At 43.0% G+C, this 16,015-nt stretch overlaps 1 protein-coding gene across 6 annotated transcripts in view; it reads right to left on the minus strand.

Annotated features, from left to right (window-relative positions):
- Positions 1–16,015, minus strand: part of ANKDD1B (ankyrin repeat and death domain containing 1B) — a 40,623-nt gene that overhangs the window by 13,532 nt on the left and 11,076 nt on the right. For 4 of the 6 annotated variants that reach the window (XR_013346139.1, XM_077817036.1, XM_077817034.1 and 1 more), the window contains 6 exons: positions 9,399–9,497; positions 9,200–9,304; positions 8,061–8,159; positions 6,565–6,663; positions 1,334–1,432; positions 149–247 (listed from right to left, as the gene is read on the minus strand). Coding sequence is in view for 5 of the 6 variants with exons in the window: in XM_077817036.1 (XP_077673162.1) it covers positions 149–247; positions 1,334–1,432; positions 6,565–6,663; positions 8,061–8,159; positions 9,200–9,304; positions 9,399–9,497 (600 nt within the window). In the remaining variant the exon portion in view is untranslated. Of the gene's footprint in view, positions 1–148; positions 248–1,333; positions 1,433–6,564; positions 6,664–8,060; positions 8,160–9,199; positions 9,305–9,398; positions 9,498–10,956; positions 11,075–16,015 lie in introns of those variants that run through there. The other 2 variants (XM_077817039.1, XM_077817035.1) reach the window with 2 other exon arrangements.

Here is a 16,015-nt window from a genome sequence, read left to right on the forward strand (position 1 = left end):
GATCTGATGCTCCCTTCTGGCTTTAAACTCTATGACTCTAACAGTAATAGGTAAATGACCACAAATCTCAGAAAAGGCAGTCAAGAAAGATAAAACACGCTTGACAACAATGGAAGTAACACTAAAACAGTAACTGTAATAGACTCACCTCAGGTTTAGGAACCAGATTGATATTTTTACTGATAAGAAATCTGACCAAGGACGTATGTCCATGCCGTGTTGCAATGTGCAAAGCATTACTATTGTGCTGAAAGAAACACATTGGGAAGGGGGAAAAGACTTTTTACCACTGGAAAGAATTCAGAGAATTATAAAAAACTGTTTTTAAAACATCTTTTGAAACAGAGGAAGCTTCCGTTTAAATTTGTGTTACTGTCAAAACTAGTCCCTTTAGTTAAATGATGAAGTAGGATATAAATTCACACAACATTTTTATGACCGTCAAAGGTACTATAAATCATTACTAGACTACAACACAGGTAGTTGGCAAAATATGTATCCAGCAGTGATGATAATTTACTACTCCTTTTTAACCTACCATAAAAAAGAGAAGAATCAGTTTTGTCAGCCATCCTGTGTCACTGAAAATTAGGATTTCAATTTATCTCCCAGTCCTGTAGCTGGGTATGATCTTTAACAAGTAATTACATTCACATTTACACACTTTGAAAACCACTGAAAAACCTTCCTTTAATACTTCCGCTAAAGGCAGCAAAGATGAGCTTTCCTGAGGATCAAAACTAGTCATTTGTGCTGCAGACGAGAATTCACCCTGCTGATGAATTATCAAACATTGTAATTATTAATGGTTTCCAAGTCAAAACATATCAGAAATTCTTTCATATTTTAATATAAGCAACAGTCACTGTCTTGATTGTTATCAGCACATGCTTCTGTTCTCAATTTGCTAGGGACCAAAAGGTTCACCTCAAATTCCTACAGCGTGTGAGCCATAAAACAAATCAAACTTGGACCTAAGTCCAGGAACCAGATGTGGAAAACAGGCTTATTATTAGCTTAGTTTTATATCCTGCCAAAAATGCAGATTTTTCAATTACTTCTCTTTGTCACATTTCCAAGCCATATGTTGTATTACTGCACATACATTAAATAAAAAGCTCCAACACAATACAATGTAAAATAAATCTATTTTTCCTTTTCTTTTTCCATATCGTTTTTCAAATATTAAAGTTCTCCATATTCTTGAGTAATACCCTATTAAACAATATAAGTCACATTTGCCTATTTGCCACATAGAGAACAGACAGGATGTGGATCTTTGTAGAGTCTATGATGTCCTGATAATATGCCAGAGGGAATATTAAGTCCGTACTTTATTTGAAATGTTGATGTCACTTCCTGCTTCCAGTAACAGCTCAGCACATTTTTCATGACCTCCTTCAACAGCCAAATAAAATGGTGTTTCTCCATTCTGGCCCAACACAATGAAAGAGAAAAATGTTTGTTCAAATTCAAACTGTGCAATTGTAAAGCTGTTTTATTACACCATGATATTTGGTACAGGTGGTATGCAAGCTTAACCAGACTGATACAGTGTAAAGGGAAAATAAGATTTGGTCACAAATGTCAATAGAGTAAAAGCTTTGCTATCCAGCATGTTGGGGCAATGGGGGTGCCAGTTAGTCAAAAATTCAAGTTAACAAAGAGGGAGTTTGGGTGCAGGAGGGGTCTCGGGGCAGGGGACTGGGGTACGGGGTGCTGGATCCGGGCAGCACTCACATCAGGCGGTTCCCCACAAGCGGCAACATGTCCTTAATACTCCTAGGCAGAGGCACGGCCAGGCGGTTCTGCGCGCTGCCTCCACCTGTGGACGCCGTCTCCGCAGCTCCCAATGGGCAATGGGAGCTGCAGAACCAGCGCTCGGAGCAGGGTGGAGCAGGAGCAGCACAAGGAACCTCCCTGGCCGTTCCTCTGCTAGGAGCAGCAGGGACATGTCGCTGATTCCGGAGAGCCACACAGAGCCAGGTAGGGAGCCAGCTGGCCCTGCACCAACCGGACTCTATTGAAGATCAGAAATGCAGGTTATAAAGCTTTCTAGTTGGTAAAGTGCTGGATAACACAGCTTTTACTAAAAAAAAGAAAAGGAGAACTTGTGGCACCTTAGAGACTAACAAATTTATCTGAGCATAAGCTTTCATGAGCTACAGCTCACTTCATCGGATGAATGCAGTGGAAAATACAGTGAGCTATTACCAGCAGGAGAATGGGGCGGGAAAAATCCTTTTGTAGTGATAATCAAGGTGGGTCATTTCCAGCAGACGACGAGAACGTGTGAGGAACAGCGGGGGTGGGGTGGGGGAATAAACACGGGAAAATAGTTTTACTTTGTGTACCAACACTACAAAAAGAAGGATTCTGGGTGGACTCTTCCTGAAGGTCAAAACAACAGACTGGACTTCTACATAGAGTGCTTCCGCTGATGTGCACGGGCTGAAATTGTGGAAAAGCAGCATCACTTTCCCCATAATCTCAGCCGTGCAGAACACAATGCCATCCACAGCCTCAGAAACAACTCTGACATCATAATCAAAAAGGCTGACAAAGGAGGTGCTGTCGTCATCATGAATAGGTCGGAATATGAACAAGAGGCTCCTAGGCAGCTCTCCAATACCACATTCTACAAGCCTCTGATCCCACTGCGGGTTACCAAAAGAAACTATAACATCTGCTCAAGAAACTCCCTGAAAAAGCACAAGAACAAATCCGCACAGACACACCCCTAGAACTCCGAGCAGGGGTATTCTATCTGCTACCCAAGATCCATAAACCTGGAAATCCTGGACGCCCCATCATCTCAGGCATTGGCACCCTGACAGCAGGATTATCTGGCTATGTAGACTCCCTCCTCAAGCCCTACGCTACCAGCACTCCCAGCTATCTTCGAGACACCACTGACTTCCTGAAGGAACTACAATCCATCGGTTTCAGAGTAACAGCCATCTTAGTCTGTATTCGCAAAAAGAAAAAGGAGTACTTGTGGCACCTTAGAGACTAACCAATTTATTTGAGCATAAGCTTTCGTGAGCTACAGCTCACTTCATCGGATGCATACTGTGGAAAGTGTAGAAGATCTTTTTATACACACAAAGCATGAAAAATACCTCCCCCCACCCCACTCTCCTGCTGGTAATAACTTATCTAAAGTGATCACTCTCCTTACAATGTGTATGATAATCAAGTTGGGCCATTTCCAGCACAAATCCAGGTTTTCTCCCCTCCCCACACACAGCAGGAGAGTGGGTTTGTGTGTGTGTGTGGGGGGGGGAGGGGGGAGAAAACCTGGATTTGTGCTGGAAATGGCCCAACTTGATTATCATACACATTGTAAGGAGAGTGATCACTTTAGATAAGTTATTACCAGCAGGAGAGTGGGGTGGGGGGAGGTATTTTTCATGCTTTGTGTGTATAAAAAGATCTTCTACACTTTCCACAGTATGCATCCAATGAAGTGAGCTGTAGCTCACGAAAGCTTATGCTCAAATAAATTGGTTAGTCTCTAAGGTGCCACAAGTACTCCTTTTCTTTTTACAATCCATCGGTGATCTTCCTGAAAACACCATCCTGGCCACTATGGATGTAGAAGCCCTCTACACCAACATTCCACACAAAGATGGACTACAAGCTGTCAGGAACAGTATCCCCGATAATGTCACGGCAAACCTGGTGGCTGAACTTTGTGACTTTGTCCTCACCCATAACTATTTCACATTTGGGGACAATGTATACCTTCAAATCAACGGCACAGCTATGCGTACCCACATGGCCCCACAGTATGCCAACATTTTTATGGCTGACTTAGAACAACGCTTCCTCAGCTCTCGTCCCCTAATGCCCCTACTCTACTTACGCTACATTGATGACATCTTCATCATCTGAACCCATGGAAAAGAAGCCCTTGAGGAATCCCACCATGATTTCAACAATTTCCATCCCACCATCAACCTCAGCCTGGACCAGTCCACGCAAGAGATCCACTTCCTGGACACTACAGTGCTAATAAGCAATGGTCACATAAATACCACCCTATACCGGAAACCTACTGACCGCTATTCCTACTTACATGCCTCCAGCTTTCATCCAGACCACTCCACACGATCCATTGTCTACCGCCAAGCTCTACGATACAACCACATTTGCTCCAACCCCTCAGACAGAGACAAATACCTACAAGATCTCTATCAAGCGTTCTTACAACTACAATACCCACCTGCTGAAGTGAAGAAACAGATTGACAGAGCCAGAAGAGTACCCAGAAGTTACCTACTACAGGACAGGCCCAACAAAGAAAACAACAGAACGCCAACTAAACGCCAATGCATCATCAAGGATCTACAACCTATCCTGAAGGACGACCCATCACTCTCACAGATCTTGGGAGACAGGCCAGTCCTTGCCCACAGACAGCCCCCCAACCTGAAGCAAATACTCACCAGCAACCACACACCACACAACAAAACCACTAGCCCAGGAACCTATCCTTGCAACAAAGCCCGTTGCCAACTGTGTCCACATATCTATTCAGGGGACACCATCATAGGGCCTAATCACATCAGCCACACTATCAGAGGCTCGTTCACCTACACATCTACCAATGTGATATATGACATCGTGTGCCAGCAATGCCCCTCTGCCATGTACATTGGCCAAACTAGACCATCTCTATGTAAAAGAATAAATGGACACAAATCAGACGTCAAGAATTATAACATTCAAAAACCAGTCGGAGAACACTTCAGTCTTTCTGGTCACTCGATTACAGACGTAAAAGTGGCAATTCTTCAACAAAAAAACTTCAAAAACAGACTCCAATGAGAGACTGCTGAATTGGAATTAATTTGCAAACTGGACACCATTAACTTAGGCTTGAATAAAGACTGGGCATGGATGTTTCATTACACAAAGTAGAACTATTTCCCCATGTTTATCTCCCCCACTCCCAGTGTTCCTCACATGTTCTTGTCAACTGCTGGAAATGGCCCACCTTGATTATCATTACAAAAGGTGATTTTTCTCTCCTGCTGTTACCTGATCACTCTCGTTACAGTGTGTATGGTAACACCCATCGTTTCATGTTCTCTGTGTATATAAAATCTCCCCACTGTATTTTCCATTGCATGCATCCAATGAAGTGAGCTGTAGCTCACAAAAACTTATGCTCAAATAAATTTGTTAGTCTCTAAGGTGCCACAAGTCCTCCTTTTCTTTTTGCGCATACAGACTAACACGGCTGCTACTCTGAAACAGCTTTTACTGTAATCTGAATAATTCAATATTAGCATTCAGATACAATGGTAATTAACAACAAACATTTCTAACACAAATTTATCCTTTATCTAATGTGTCAAAAATATAGACAAGCTACTAAATATTTTTAATGCGTTCTTGTGTTTAAAAAAAAAAACCTGTGCTAATACAGTGTTACAACAGCTTGCAATGACTGACTCCTATAGTAAAACATTATCATTACTGTGTGACCCATCAAGCACAGATCACAAATGCCAGAAACTATAGTTTTGGCTAATCCAGCTTCATGAGTTTGTATGTCCTTGATTTTGGCACCAGTTAAAAAGAGCAGTAATCCTCAGGACACGATTACATTAAACCACCACTACCACCACCACCAAGCCTTAGTGGGTCTTTAAAATAAACTACATTCTGCTCTTTTATGGACTACCTATGCTTATTTCAAATCACCGCATTCACTGCAGTATTAAAAATTTCTAGCTCTATTGCGCCTGAACTCTGGGTGATTTTTTTATTGTTCTTTTAGTAAATTTAGTGTTTGTGAAAGGCACCACCCCGACAACCGTGGAGGCGGAAGTTCTCTATCCATCCACAGAACAGAGCAGGTAAATACAACCCAGAGAGCAGCACTCCACTCACAGTACTCTGCCAACGGAATTCAGCTTTGGGCTATGCTTGAAAGTTAGGTTGACACCCCTAACTTGTGGAAAAACACCCCCACTCCCCCGCCCCGTTCCCAGCCAACCTAGCTATGTCAATCTTACCCCAAGCGTAGACACAGCTATGCTGCTAGAAGAATGCTTCCATCAACCTACCTACTGTGGTTTGGGGAGGTGGTATTCCACATCAGAAGGGACCACTTCTAGGAGTGAAGCCTCTGTGTCTGTTTAGTCTATGACCTCTCCACTGAGACTACAACATGGAGTTCAAGCTGTCAGAGCGTTTTCTGTGATGCACATTCCATTAGGAATTGGACTGATCCAACCAATTCATTTCAGATGCACCACAAATTGGCCAACAGATAGCGTCTTTCAGACACTACTGACCTGGGTTGGATTCCAATCAGAAAACTTGAGAAAGACTATAGCTTACTAGTCATTCCTCTTTAACGGAGCTATAGGTCTAAAGGGATCTTGGTGGATTCAAGCTTTGTGCTGATTAGCTTGACCACCACAGAAATGAGATTCCATTTACAGATATTTGTAGGTTCTGGGTATTTTTTTTAAAACTTTGTTTTCACTTTGTCTTGCACCTTTTACCTTTATTCTTTATCTCCCTCTGCAGCTTCTGTGTCCTTACCTGATTGAGTTCATTTATTTCTTCCCATTGATTTAGCAGAACTTCTAGCACCTCGCAGTGACCATTTTTAGCAGCTAGATGCACTGCTGTGTTTCCCTCCTGTAAATGAAAACAGCCAGAAACATACTGTAAATCCCAAATTAAGTAGAACATGCTGCAATTAATAAAAACAACCACCTACGGACTGTGGACAAGTACTTTAACACAAGGTCCTATGGTCTCTTCCTCCAGCATGTACAGAAGGGATGCAAACCTAGTGAAACCACCTCCTCATGTGACAGACAGGAAAGAAGAAGCTTTACAGAATGTTCTGACACAGCCCTAATTCTAAGGAAGTCCTTCCATGTGTACACAGAGGAAGCCATGCTAACAAGAGGGAAAGGAGCTCTGAGGATTTAATGGATGTCTCAATATGTCTTCAATTTCCCTCCACTTCTCAGGACATCTGTTGATGTAAAGGCCTGAAATTCTTACCTATTCTACCAGGGAACAAACCCCCATTCCCCGCATGGACAATTCGGAAGAAAATCCATGAAGTAAATCTTGGAACTGTCAGTGAGTTTTTTCCATAGGTTTCTCCATGGAAGGGGACTGGGCTAGCCCACAGTCCCTTGAAAAACAATGTAAAGATTAAGGGCCAAAACCTGATCTTGTGTAATTAGGCATAGCTTAATTGAAGTCAGTGTAGTCATCTTCCCCTTGCTGACACCATCCCCTACTATATAAAATTAAAAAAAGGAAAACAACTAAAAGCAGCTCACAGAGCTAACATAGCATTGGCCACCCATCACCCTGCTTGCATGTTATATACAGCTTTCTCCTCCCCCACCATTATGGCATTTTCTGTTTGGAATGTAAGCTAATGGATACTTATCTATCCAAAGTACTCATAGGGCCCCCATTTCCATAGTTTCTGAGGTAGGGGAGTGTTGTTACCCCATTTTACAGATGGGCAACTGAGGCACAAGGAGACTAAGAGCCAGATATTTAAAGTTGTTTGGGCACCTAAAAGATGCAGACAGTCACCCGGTGGTTTCCAAAAGTTACATCAATGGGAGTTACACTCCTAGACATCTCTGCATCATTAGGTACCTAAATGCCTTGAAAATCTGGCCCTGTGGGACCTGTCTAAGGTCACACAGGAAGTCTGCAGCAGAGCACGGAACTGAACCCAAGTTTCCCAAGTCCTAGGCTACGCACTAGACCGTCCTTCCTCTCCAAGCATTAGAAAGCTTAACTTCAGATTGCATCACATGTCCTATTAATATGCATACAAAACCTTGCTGGCAATAATTACTGACAGCTCCACTATTCTCTCTGGATTACTGAAAATCACTGTGCTCGTCTGTCTACATTTTGTATACCACATCCAGTACCATGGTATCCGAACACTGTGTATGCGTTTATGACCTTTAGTTACACAAGTAACTACACTGGGGACAGTTATGACTCTTAAGCACACTTTATCTGGATTTTTATGGAAAGGGGAGGCTTACCTTGTCTTTTTCAGAGGTGAACAGCTTGAGAGAAATCAGACTGTATATCATTTCAACATGGCCTTTTTCAGCTGCCAGAAGAAATGCCCTTTTACCTTTCTAATAGGAAATAATCAAATAAAAAGTCACTCTGTTGCAGAAAGTTCACCAATTATTAGAAAAGCCAGGTCATATGTAGGTGCACATATATTGTGAATAAATATTGACATGTCATATGCACAGGTAAACAAAAAACTGGAGTCTAGATCCACCCATGAAAGGGAAAAAGAAGTAAAATGTCTTCAGTGTAAAATCTGGATTAAATACTTTAAAGAAAACATTTGTAAACTGACCAGAAATCCTGAAATAACAACACTAGAAACAGAAGCTGTTCTTCAAATATTTAATATTTAGCTATTACATCTTCCTGAGATGCAAATATTGGTTGGAAAGATTATTTCACTACTGTTTGTAAATCATTTGAGCTCCTCAGAAAGAGGCACTCTAAAAGTCCAAAAAATTATTATTTTTATTATATGCTGTATGTGACCAGAATTTTGAAAACAGAGCCAGCTTTAGATACCTCTGAAATCAAGAGGGGTGGAGAAGGTGGAGAGGGAATTAGAGAATTTTTATTCATCTTAACCCACCATAGTATTTACAACTGAGTCCTAGCAAACTCTCCTGAAACAATACTGTGGGAATTGCCTTTCCAGATCAGGCCATCTAGCCAGCCACCAATGGGATAGACAGATGCTTCAGAGCGAGATGCATAAAACTCCAAAACAGACAATTATGGAATAACCTGCCCAAAGATACCTCAGTGCAAACTGAGGGTGCTTAGAACCTTGCACAATCAGATTATTATGGCCCATTAGCTTCAAAGGAAGATGTGGGAGTTCAGCACCTGACATGATCAGATCCTAGATGCCTACATTCTCGTGTGCAAAGATAAAAATACACCACTTGGCTAGGTAAGCCCGCAATGTGGGATCCTGACACAGCAAGGCAAAGGGCTAATCAGAAAAAGTTCAGGTCTGTCCCTGACACTCCAGAAAATCCAAGGAGTCTCTGTGTGATGCAGGTCATATTGTACTTCACTTCACAATGTGAAGGAAACAAGCCCCTATACTTTGTAAGTAACTAGACACATACTGTACCTCATCTTGCTTGTTTAGGTCCTTCAGCTGAAGTTCCTGGAGAAGATAATCCACTATGTCAACGTTATTGTTCAGAGCTGCAAAATGCAGGACATTCCTTCCCTCCTAAGGAAAACACAAGCCAGTTCTATAAGATTACATTACACTTCTTCTCAAGATGAATATGTTTAGTGTTGGTTTAAATTTGTCATCAACAAACCTGGTTTGTAGCCTTTTGGTCAGCACCTGCTTTAACTAACATTCGCATTATGTCTAGGTTTCCAGACCAAGCTGCAAGATGAATCGCCATCAACCCGTGCTTAAAATAAAATGAAAAAGGCAAACATTACCATTAAAATATCCCAGACTAATATTCAAATTGCACTATATGATCTTATATGATTAATGTGCTGAGCTGACTCAATGACACAGGCTCTAGGGCACCCCTGTTAACACTATTCCCAGACACTGAGGGACTAACTGTGAATAACATAGCCATAATTTTTCCAGGTGAATAAAAGTTACCTCCTTTCATTTTCATTCCTTTGTCCTGCATTTCTTCATCTCTGATAAACCTCTTTGGGCTCTCTCTCTCTCTCTGAGCCTCCTCCTCAACTCCCACCAAAGGAATACACATCAGGAGCTCCTAATCTCTCTATCTCTGCACCATTCTCATAGGTATTCTGTCTCTTGTCCTCCTTGGATCCCCCATCTCTCTTCCTTTATTAGCATTATTATTATTTATACTGGAGCCTCAATCAAGGACAAGGACCCATTGTTCTAGTTGCTGGACAGCACACAACAAAATGACAGCTCCTGCCACAAAGAGTTTATAATCTAAGTATAAAACAAGACACAACCGATGTATACAGACAGTCGGGGGAGTATGGATAAACAATAAGGCAATTGCTTAATGGCTATGTCCTGCCACCAACCTTTCTCTGTTCAGTCCTACCTCTTGTTCCCTGTCACAATCCCACTCCATCTCCTCTCTGCAAAGCAAACCTGGCTACTTGTTCCTCAATCTGTGATCCTAGTTCTCTGAAGTCAGTGAGAATAAAGGCAAGCAGGATACACAAGAGGACTGTTAAAGTCCTCCAGAGCCATACAGCCAAGGAACTAAGAGATTAAACAAGCCTGTTTCAGCAGTACAGGTGAATATGACACAGGGACAATCAGAATCAAGGGATCTACTGTGGAGACCTCTGGACTCAGAATTTTGACCAGATGTGTGTAGCAATTTGCTATTATACTTATGCTCCCCCTGCCATAGGGATATAATCACGTTGTATGAAGGATCACCACCAAATTGAAAATCACATTTCTATCTGAAAATGTTGTACCTGCCTTTGTTACAGTTGATATTAAAAAGGCTAGCATAGAAATTAGAGAAAAGCAATTATTTTATCCTATTTATTCCCCAGTTGTCAACTTAGTACATTTGTGTATAGTTAGTTTCACTATATTGTTGATGGTATACCTTCTCCCCTAGAGTCTACAATAGGATGCGGGGACTATGTCTTCATGTGTGTTGGTACAGCATTCAGCATAATAGGTCTTTGATTGTGACTGGGGCCTCGGGGTGCTACTGTAATATAAATATTAAACAACAATGAACAGCAGCAACAGAGCTGAAAGTGAATGTGGAACAAGCATCACCCACCGTGCACACGTAAAGAAAGGGGGTAGACGGGTGGGATTGTGGCTCACAAAGACCTTTCTAAACAAACATGGGAGCAGAAGAAAGCTTAATTTTTTTTAAAAGGAGTTTTACAAACCTCACAATTTCACACCATACTGTTCAAAAGGAGCTCAGTTAGAATACAGGATTACATAAGAACGGCCATACTGTGTCAGACCAAAGGTCCATCTAGCCCAGTATCCTGTCTTCCAACAGTGGCCAATGCCAGGTGCTCCAGAGGGAATGAACAGAACAGGGAATCATCAAGTGATCCATCTCCTGTTGCCCATTCCCAGCTTCCAGCAAACAGAGGTTAGGGACATTATCCCTGTTTTAAAAAAAAAAAAAAAAAAAAGACACTTTAATCATAAAAGTCCCCATCTTTGCAAAATGTGTGCATGTGCTTGACTTCAGCAGGATTACCTGCGTGCTCAGAGTTAAACATGTGATTAAATGTTTGCAAGATGGAGTCCTTAAAGTGTGTCTTTAGTCATTTCTGGAATCTACCTCTCTGAACACAGCTGTACTTTAGAGGTGGCTGGTGTAATGTGAGAAATGTTAAACTGCCTGCGGCATTATTCCCCCCACCTGCAATAATACTTTCTAGATGTTGTAATTCCAGGAATAAAGCCAGAACACACTGTGTCATCTCCACAGACATAGTATTAGACATTATTTCCATAGTGGACTAGTAAGTAGAATAAAAAGGAAAAATGCTTTTAAATATATCATTTTTAACAGGTAAGCTGAAAAATGAAGCACAATATTATGTTTATTTCCGAGGTTTTAATTTCCCCCCCAACTTAAATTTTGCACAAACAATGATTTTTAAGAACACCTTGGACCCTACTGTTATTTATTTGGAATTTTATTTACTTGGAATAGAATGAAGATGAAATTCATACCAGATTCAGAAACAAAGTCAGAATGTTTGATATATCATAGCATTTCTTATTAATTGCAAGCTACAACTGACTGCCAAAGAGTGTATGAGTTATCTGCAAGCGCATTACATTATATAGATTTTAAATTTCAATTAATAACGATGGGGAAAATATTTCCATAGGGTTTTCAGTGGAGGGAGAACTAGGGGATTACCAACATTTACTAATTAAATTAATTAAAACCTAATCCTTCCAAGCCTAGTTATAATCAGAACAAGACACTGAGGGGCATGTTTAATGAGGCAACTAGCATACACCTTTGTAATTCCACAGCCTTATGATGCACCCAAAAATGTTAATGATCCCATAAAAGTATTTTATTGCTTAAATATACTTTAAAAAAAGCTCAGAGAGAGAATATTGGAAATAGTTTACCACTGACGATAGCTTAATACAGTTTAGATATAAGTTATACAAATACAGAAGATACAAACTTGGAATTAATATACATTACAATTATATATATTAGGGATTATCTTCAAGAACTCATGGAGGACAGGTGAGGTCCCAGAAGACTGGAAAAGAGCAAACATAGCACCTATCTTCAAAAAGGGGAACAAAGAGGACGTGGGAAATTATAGACCAGTCAGCCTAACTCCAACATCTGGGAAGATACTGGAACCAATTATTAAAAAAATCAGTCTGTAAACACCTAGAGGATTTTAAGGATTAAGCAAGGACAACTCATGCCAAACCAACCTAATTTCCTTCTTTGTCAGGTTTGGCCTAGTGAATGGCAGACGGAGTTGTAGATGTAGTATATCTGATTTACTAAGGCTTTTGACACAGTCCCACATGACATTCTCATAAACAAACTAGGGAAATGTGGTTCAGGTGAAGTTACTATATGGTAGGTGCACAACTGGTTGAAAGACTGTACTCAGTGAGTACTTATTAATGGTTCACTGCCAAACTGGGAGAATGTATCTAGTTGGGTCCTGCAAACGTACATCCTGGCTCCAGTATTATCGATATAACCCTATTACCCTAGATCATAGCTAGCTTGAGTACAGCAGCAGTGTAGCTGCAGCAGCAAGGGTGGTGGCACAGGCTAGCCTCCCGAGTACAACCCTACCCAGGGCCCAGGGTATACCCTTAAGCGGCTAGTCCGTGCCACTGCAGCTACCCTGCAATTGTTACTTCAGCTAGTTGTGATCTAGCTAGTTCAAAGCTGACTTAGGCACATCTACATGTGCTGCAATCACACCTCATGACTGCAGTATAGGCAGTCCCTTAGTCATTGTTATGGAGGATTATTGTTCAAAGCCAGCTGTCCACCACTTATAAAATTGATCTGTTAAGGTTATGTATTACAGCTGTAGTCATTTTAGAACTTTTCATATAAATCATACATGCGGCTTTCAGCTTGTCAGACAAAAAAAAGGTACAATCACATGGCTAATTCGCTATGAACATTTTGGGTTCAGAATGATAAGACTTACTTAATTGTCTTTCCTGATGGTATAAATCAGGGGTCGGCAACCTTTCAGAAGTGGGGTGCCGAGTCTTCATTTATTCACTTTAATTTAAGGTTTTGCGTGTCAGTAATACATTTTAACATTTTTAGAAGGTCTCTCTCTCTAAGTCCATATATAATATAACTAAACTATTGTCATATGGAAAGTAAACAAGGTTTTCAAAATGTTTAAGAAACTTCATTTAAAATTAAACTAAAATGCTGATCTTACCCAGCTCAGCCCATTGCCAGCCTGGGCTTCCGTTCACCTAGGCCGGCAGCAGGCTGAGCGGGGCCTGCGGTTGGGACCCCAGACTGGCAGTGGGCTGAGCGGCTCCTGCCAGCCAGGGTCCCAGCTGCCAGCCCCGCTCAGCCCGCTGCCCGTCTGGGATCTCAGCCCTGCTCACATAGACTGGGTACCTACCTTCTCCCTGGTTCTAGCCATTCTCTTCCTCTCTCTCTGCACTGAGCTGAGGGTGGGAGTGCACTGAACACAGGGCTGGGAGTGAAGGAGCAGGCTTCTGGGGGTTGGGATGGAGGGTCTGGCCAGGAGCTAGAATGAGGGAGGGGGCTCAGGGTTGGGGAAGGAGGTTTGGTGTGGAGCGCTTACCTGGGCAGCTCCCATTTGGTGCGAGGGGTGCAGGTGGGAATGTGGGGGGTGAGTGTGTGTGCGCAGGTGCTCCCATTTGGTGCTCAGGGTGGGGGTGGGAATGTGGGGGGTGTAAGAGTCAGGGCATGGGGTGTGGGGGGTGCAGGGGTCAGGGCATAGTGCTGGGTGTGAGGGGAGTGCAAGGCTCAGGGCAGAGGGCTGGGTGTGGGTGGGGGGGTGCAGGTGTCAGGGCAGAGGACTGGGTGTGGGGGTTGGTGGTATAGGGGTCAGGGCAGAGGGCGTTGGCTAGGATCCTGGGGATGCTCCCACCTCCCTGCCCAGAGCGGCTCACGGCAGGGGGCTGGAGGGGATATGCTCCGATTCCACCTCCCTTCCCCAAGGCCCCGCTCCTGCCTTTTCTCTGCCTCCTCCCCTCCCCAGAGCAGTGAGCGGGCTGCGGCTCCATTTCTCCCCCTCCCTCCCAAGGGCCATCAGCTGATCCGCGGCAGGGAGGGAGAGGAGGGGGGTAGGGGCAGGAACCCAGCACGCTGGGGGAAGAGGCAGGGGAGGCGGGAGCTTCTTCACCCTGCCTCCGTGGGGGCCGGGCGGAGAAGAGTGGGCCGGGGCGGGCAGGATTTTTAATGGCATGCTGTTGCCTGCCGGGGTCCCAGCCGCCAGCCCACTCAGCCCGCTGCCGGCCTGGGTTTGGCAGCCAACACCGTAGGTTGCCAACCCCTGCTATAAATATTTAAGTTTCTAAATGGTAACTCTGTTTAGTTTCCCAGCCCTGCTTGCAAGTGATTCACAATAAGGAAATCTCTGAGCTGTAGTACAAGTCAAAGACTATGGGATGTACAAAAGTTAACTCAGTTCAGACCCTGGCAGCAGTGGACAATATTGCTCAAGTGATTTCAGCTCTACCTTTCAAAAAGATCCCTGCAGGTGGTCTAGGTTAATTGCTCCACCATGCTAAAGTCTCTTCCTCATGGGGCTCTGCAGGATTCTGTTCTGTCTCACCTCTCCTGTACTGTACATATGCCGACTGGGAGAGACAGTTTGGAAGGCGCAGATATCAGTATGCAGAGGACACTGAGCACCAGGTCTCTCTCTCACTGAGCCCAAAGGCTACATTATCTTTGTTTTTCCAGTGCCTGGCCAAGGTAGGGGGTTTGGAGTAGAGCGAACTGGCCAAAACTCAAACCAGACAGGACGGAAGGGATATTGGTTGATTGGAGGAGAGCATCTGAAGGACATGGTAGGGATAGCGTCTGCCTCCTTAACTGAGCTGATGTTTATCCAAGCCTTTGTCAAAGAGGTACACAATTTAGGGGTCCTTCTGGAGCCTCATTTGCTCTGGAGTCCCAGGTGGACTTGGTGGCAGAAGTGACTTTTTCCATCAACATCTCACACAAACTGTTTCTCTTGAATGAAGACCTTATAACAGTTATTCATGCCTTTCGACCCGCACTGGAACACTGTATAACACTGCACATGGGGCTACTCTTTAAAGACCACTCAGAAGCCATAGCTGGAGCACAGTGCGATATTAGCGATGGGAAGCACCAATTTGCGCTGGCTCTTTGTTCACTTCCGAGTGTTTCTATTGTTCTTTATATATAGCTTTAATTAAATATAGCTGCTTTCACATGCCCCTAGCGCCTAAAGCTACAAGGATAGTTGTGATAAATCCACTTTGTAGACTGCACATACATTTTTAACCTAGGACTATAGAAGCCCAATCCTGCCTCAGTTGAAGTCCAGGGCAAAACTTCCATAGACTTCAATGGAGCAGAACGCTCTGCAGAACAAAAAGCAGTTGTATTGCCAAGGTCTGCAATAGTAACAAAACAACAGGTGAAATGGGGCTACAAAAGAGTGACATCTTGGCACTTTTTCCTGATCAAACTAATCACCCCATTCTTCCCCTCGCTGCCTCAATCTGGATTCCCATTTGCAACACAGAGCCAGCATTTGTGTGACGTAACACAGTAGCCCATATGCCAGGCAGCCTCCTTTCTCCCTTTGGGACACTTCACTGCCTTCAAATTAAAGTATTCTACAATATCTAACATACCCTGGAACATGCCCTGCCATGGCATTTTTTTGAAGCTTATGAATATCACATACTGTGGAAGAGATAGGTCACACAGAGAAGTATTCACATATT

This window comes from Eretmochelys imbricata, chromosome 5 (genome assembly GCF_965152235.1).
Source record: "Eretmochelys imbricata isolate rEreImb1 chromosome 5, rEreImb1.hap1, whole genome shotgun sequence".
NCBI classification, from domain to species: Eukaryota; Metazoa; Chordata; order Testudines; family Cheloniidae; genus Eretmochelys; species Eretmochelys imbricata.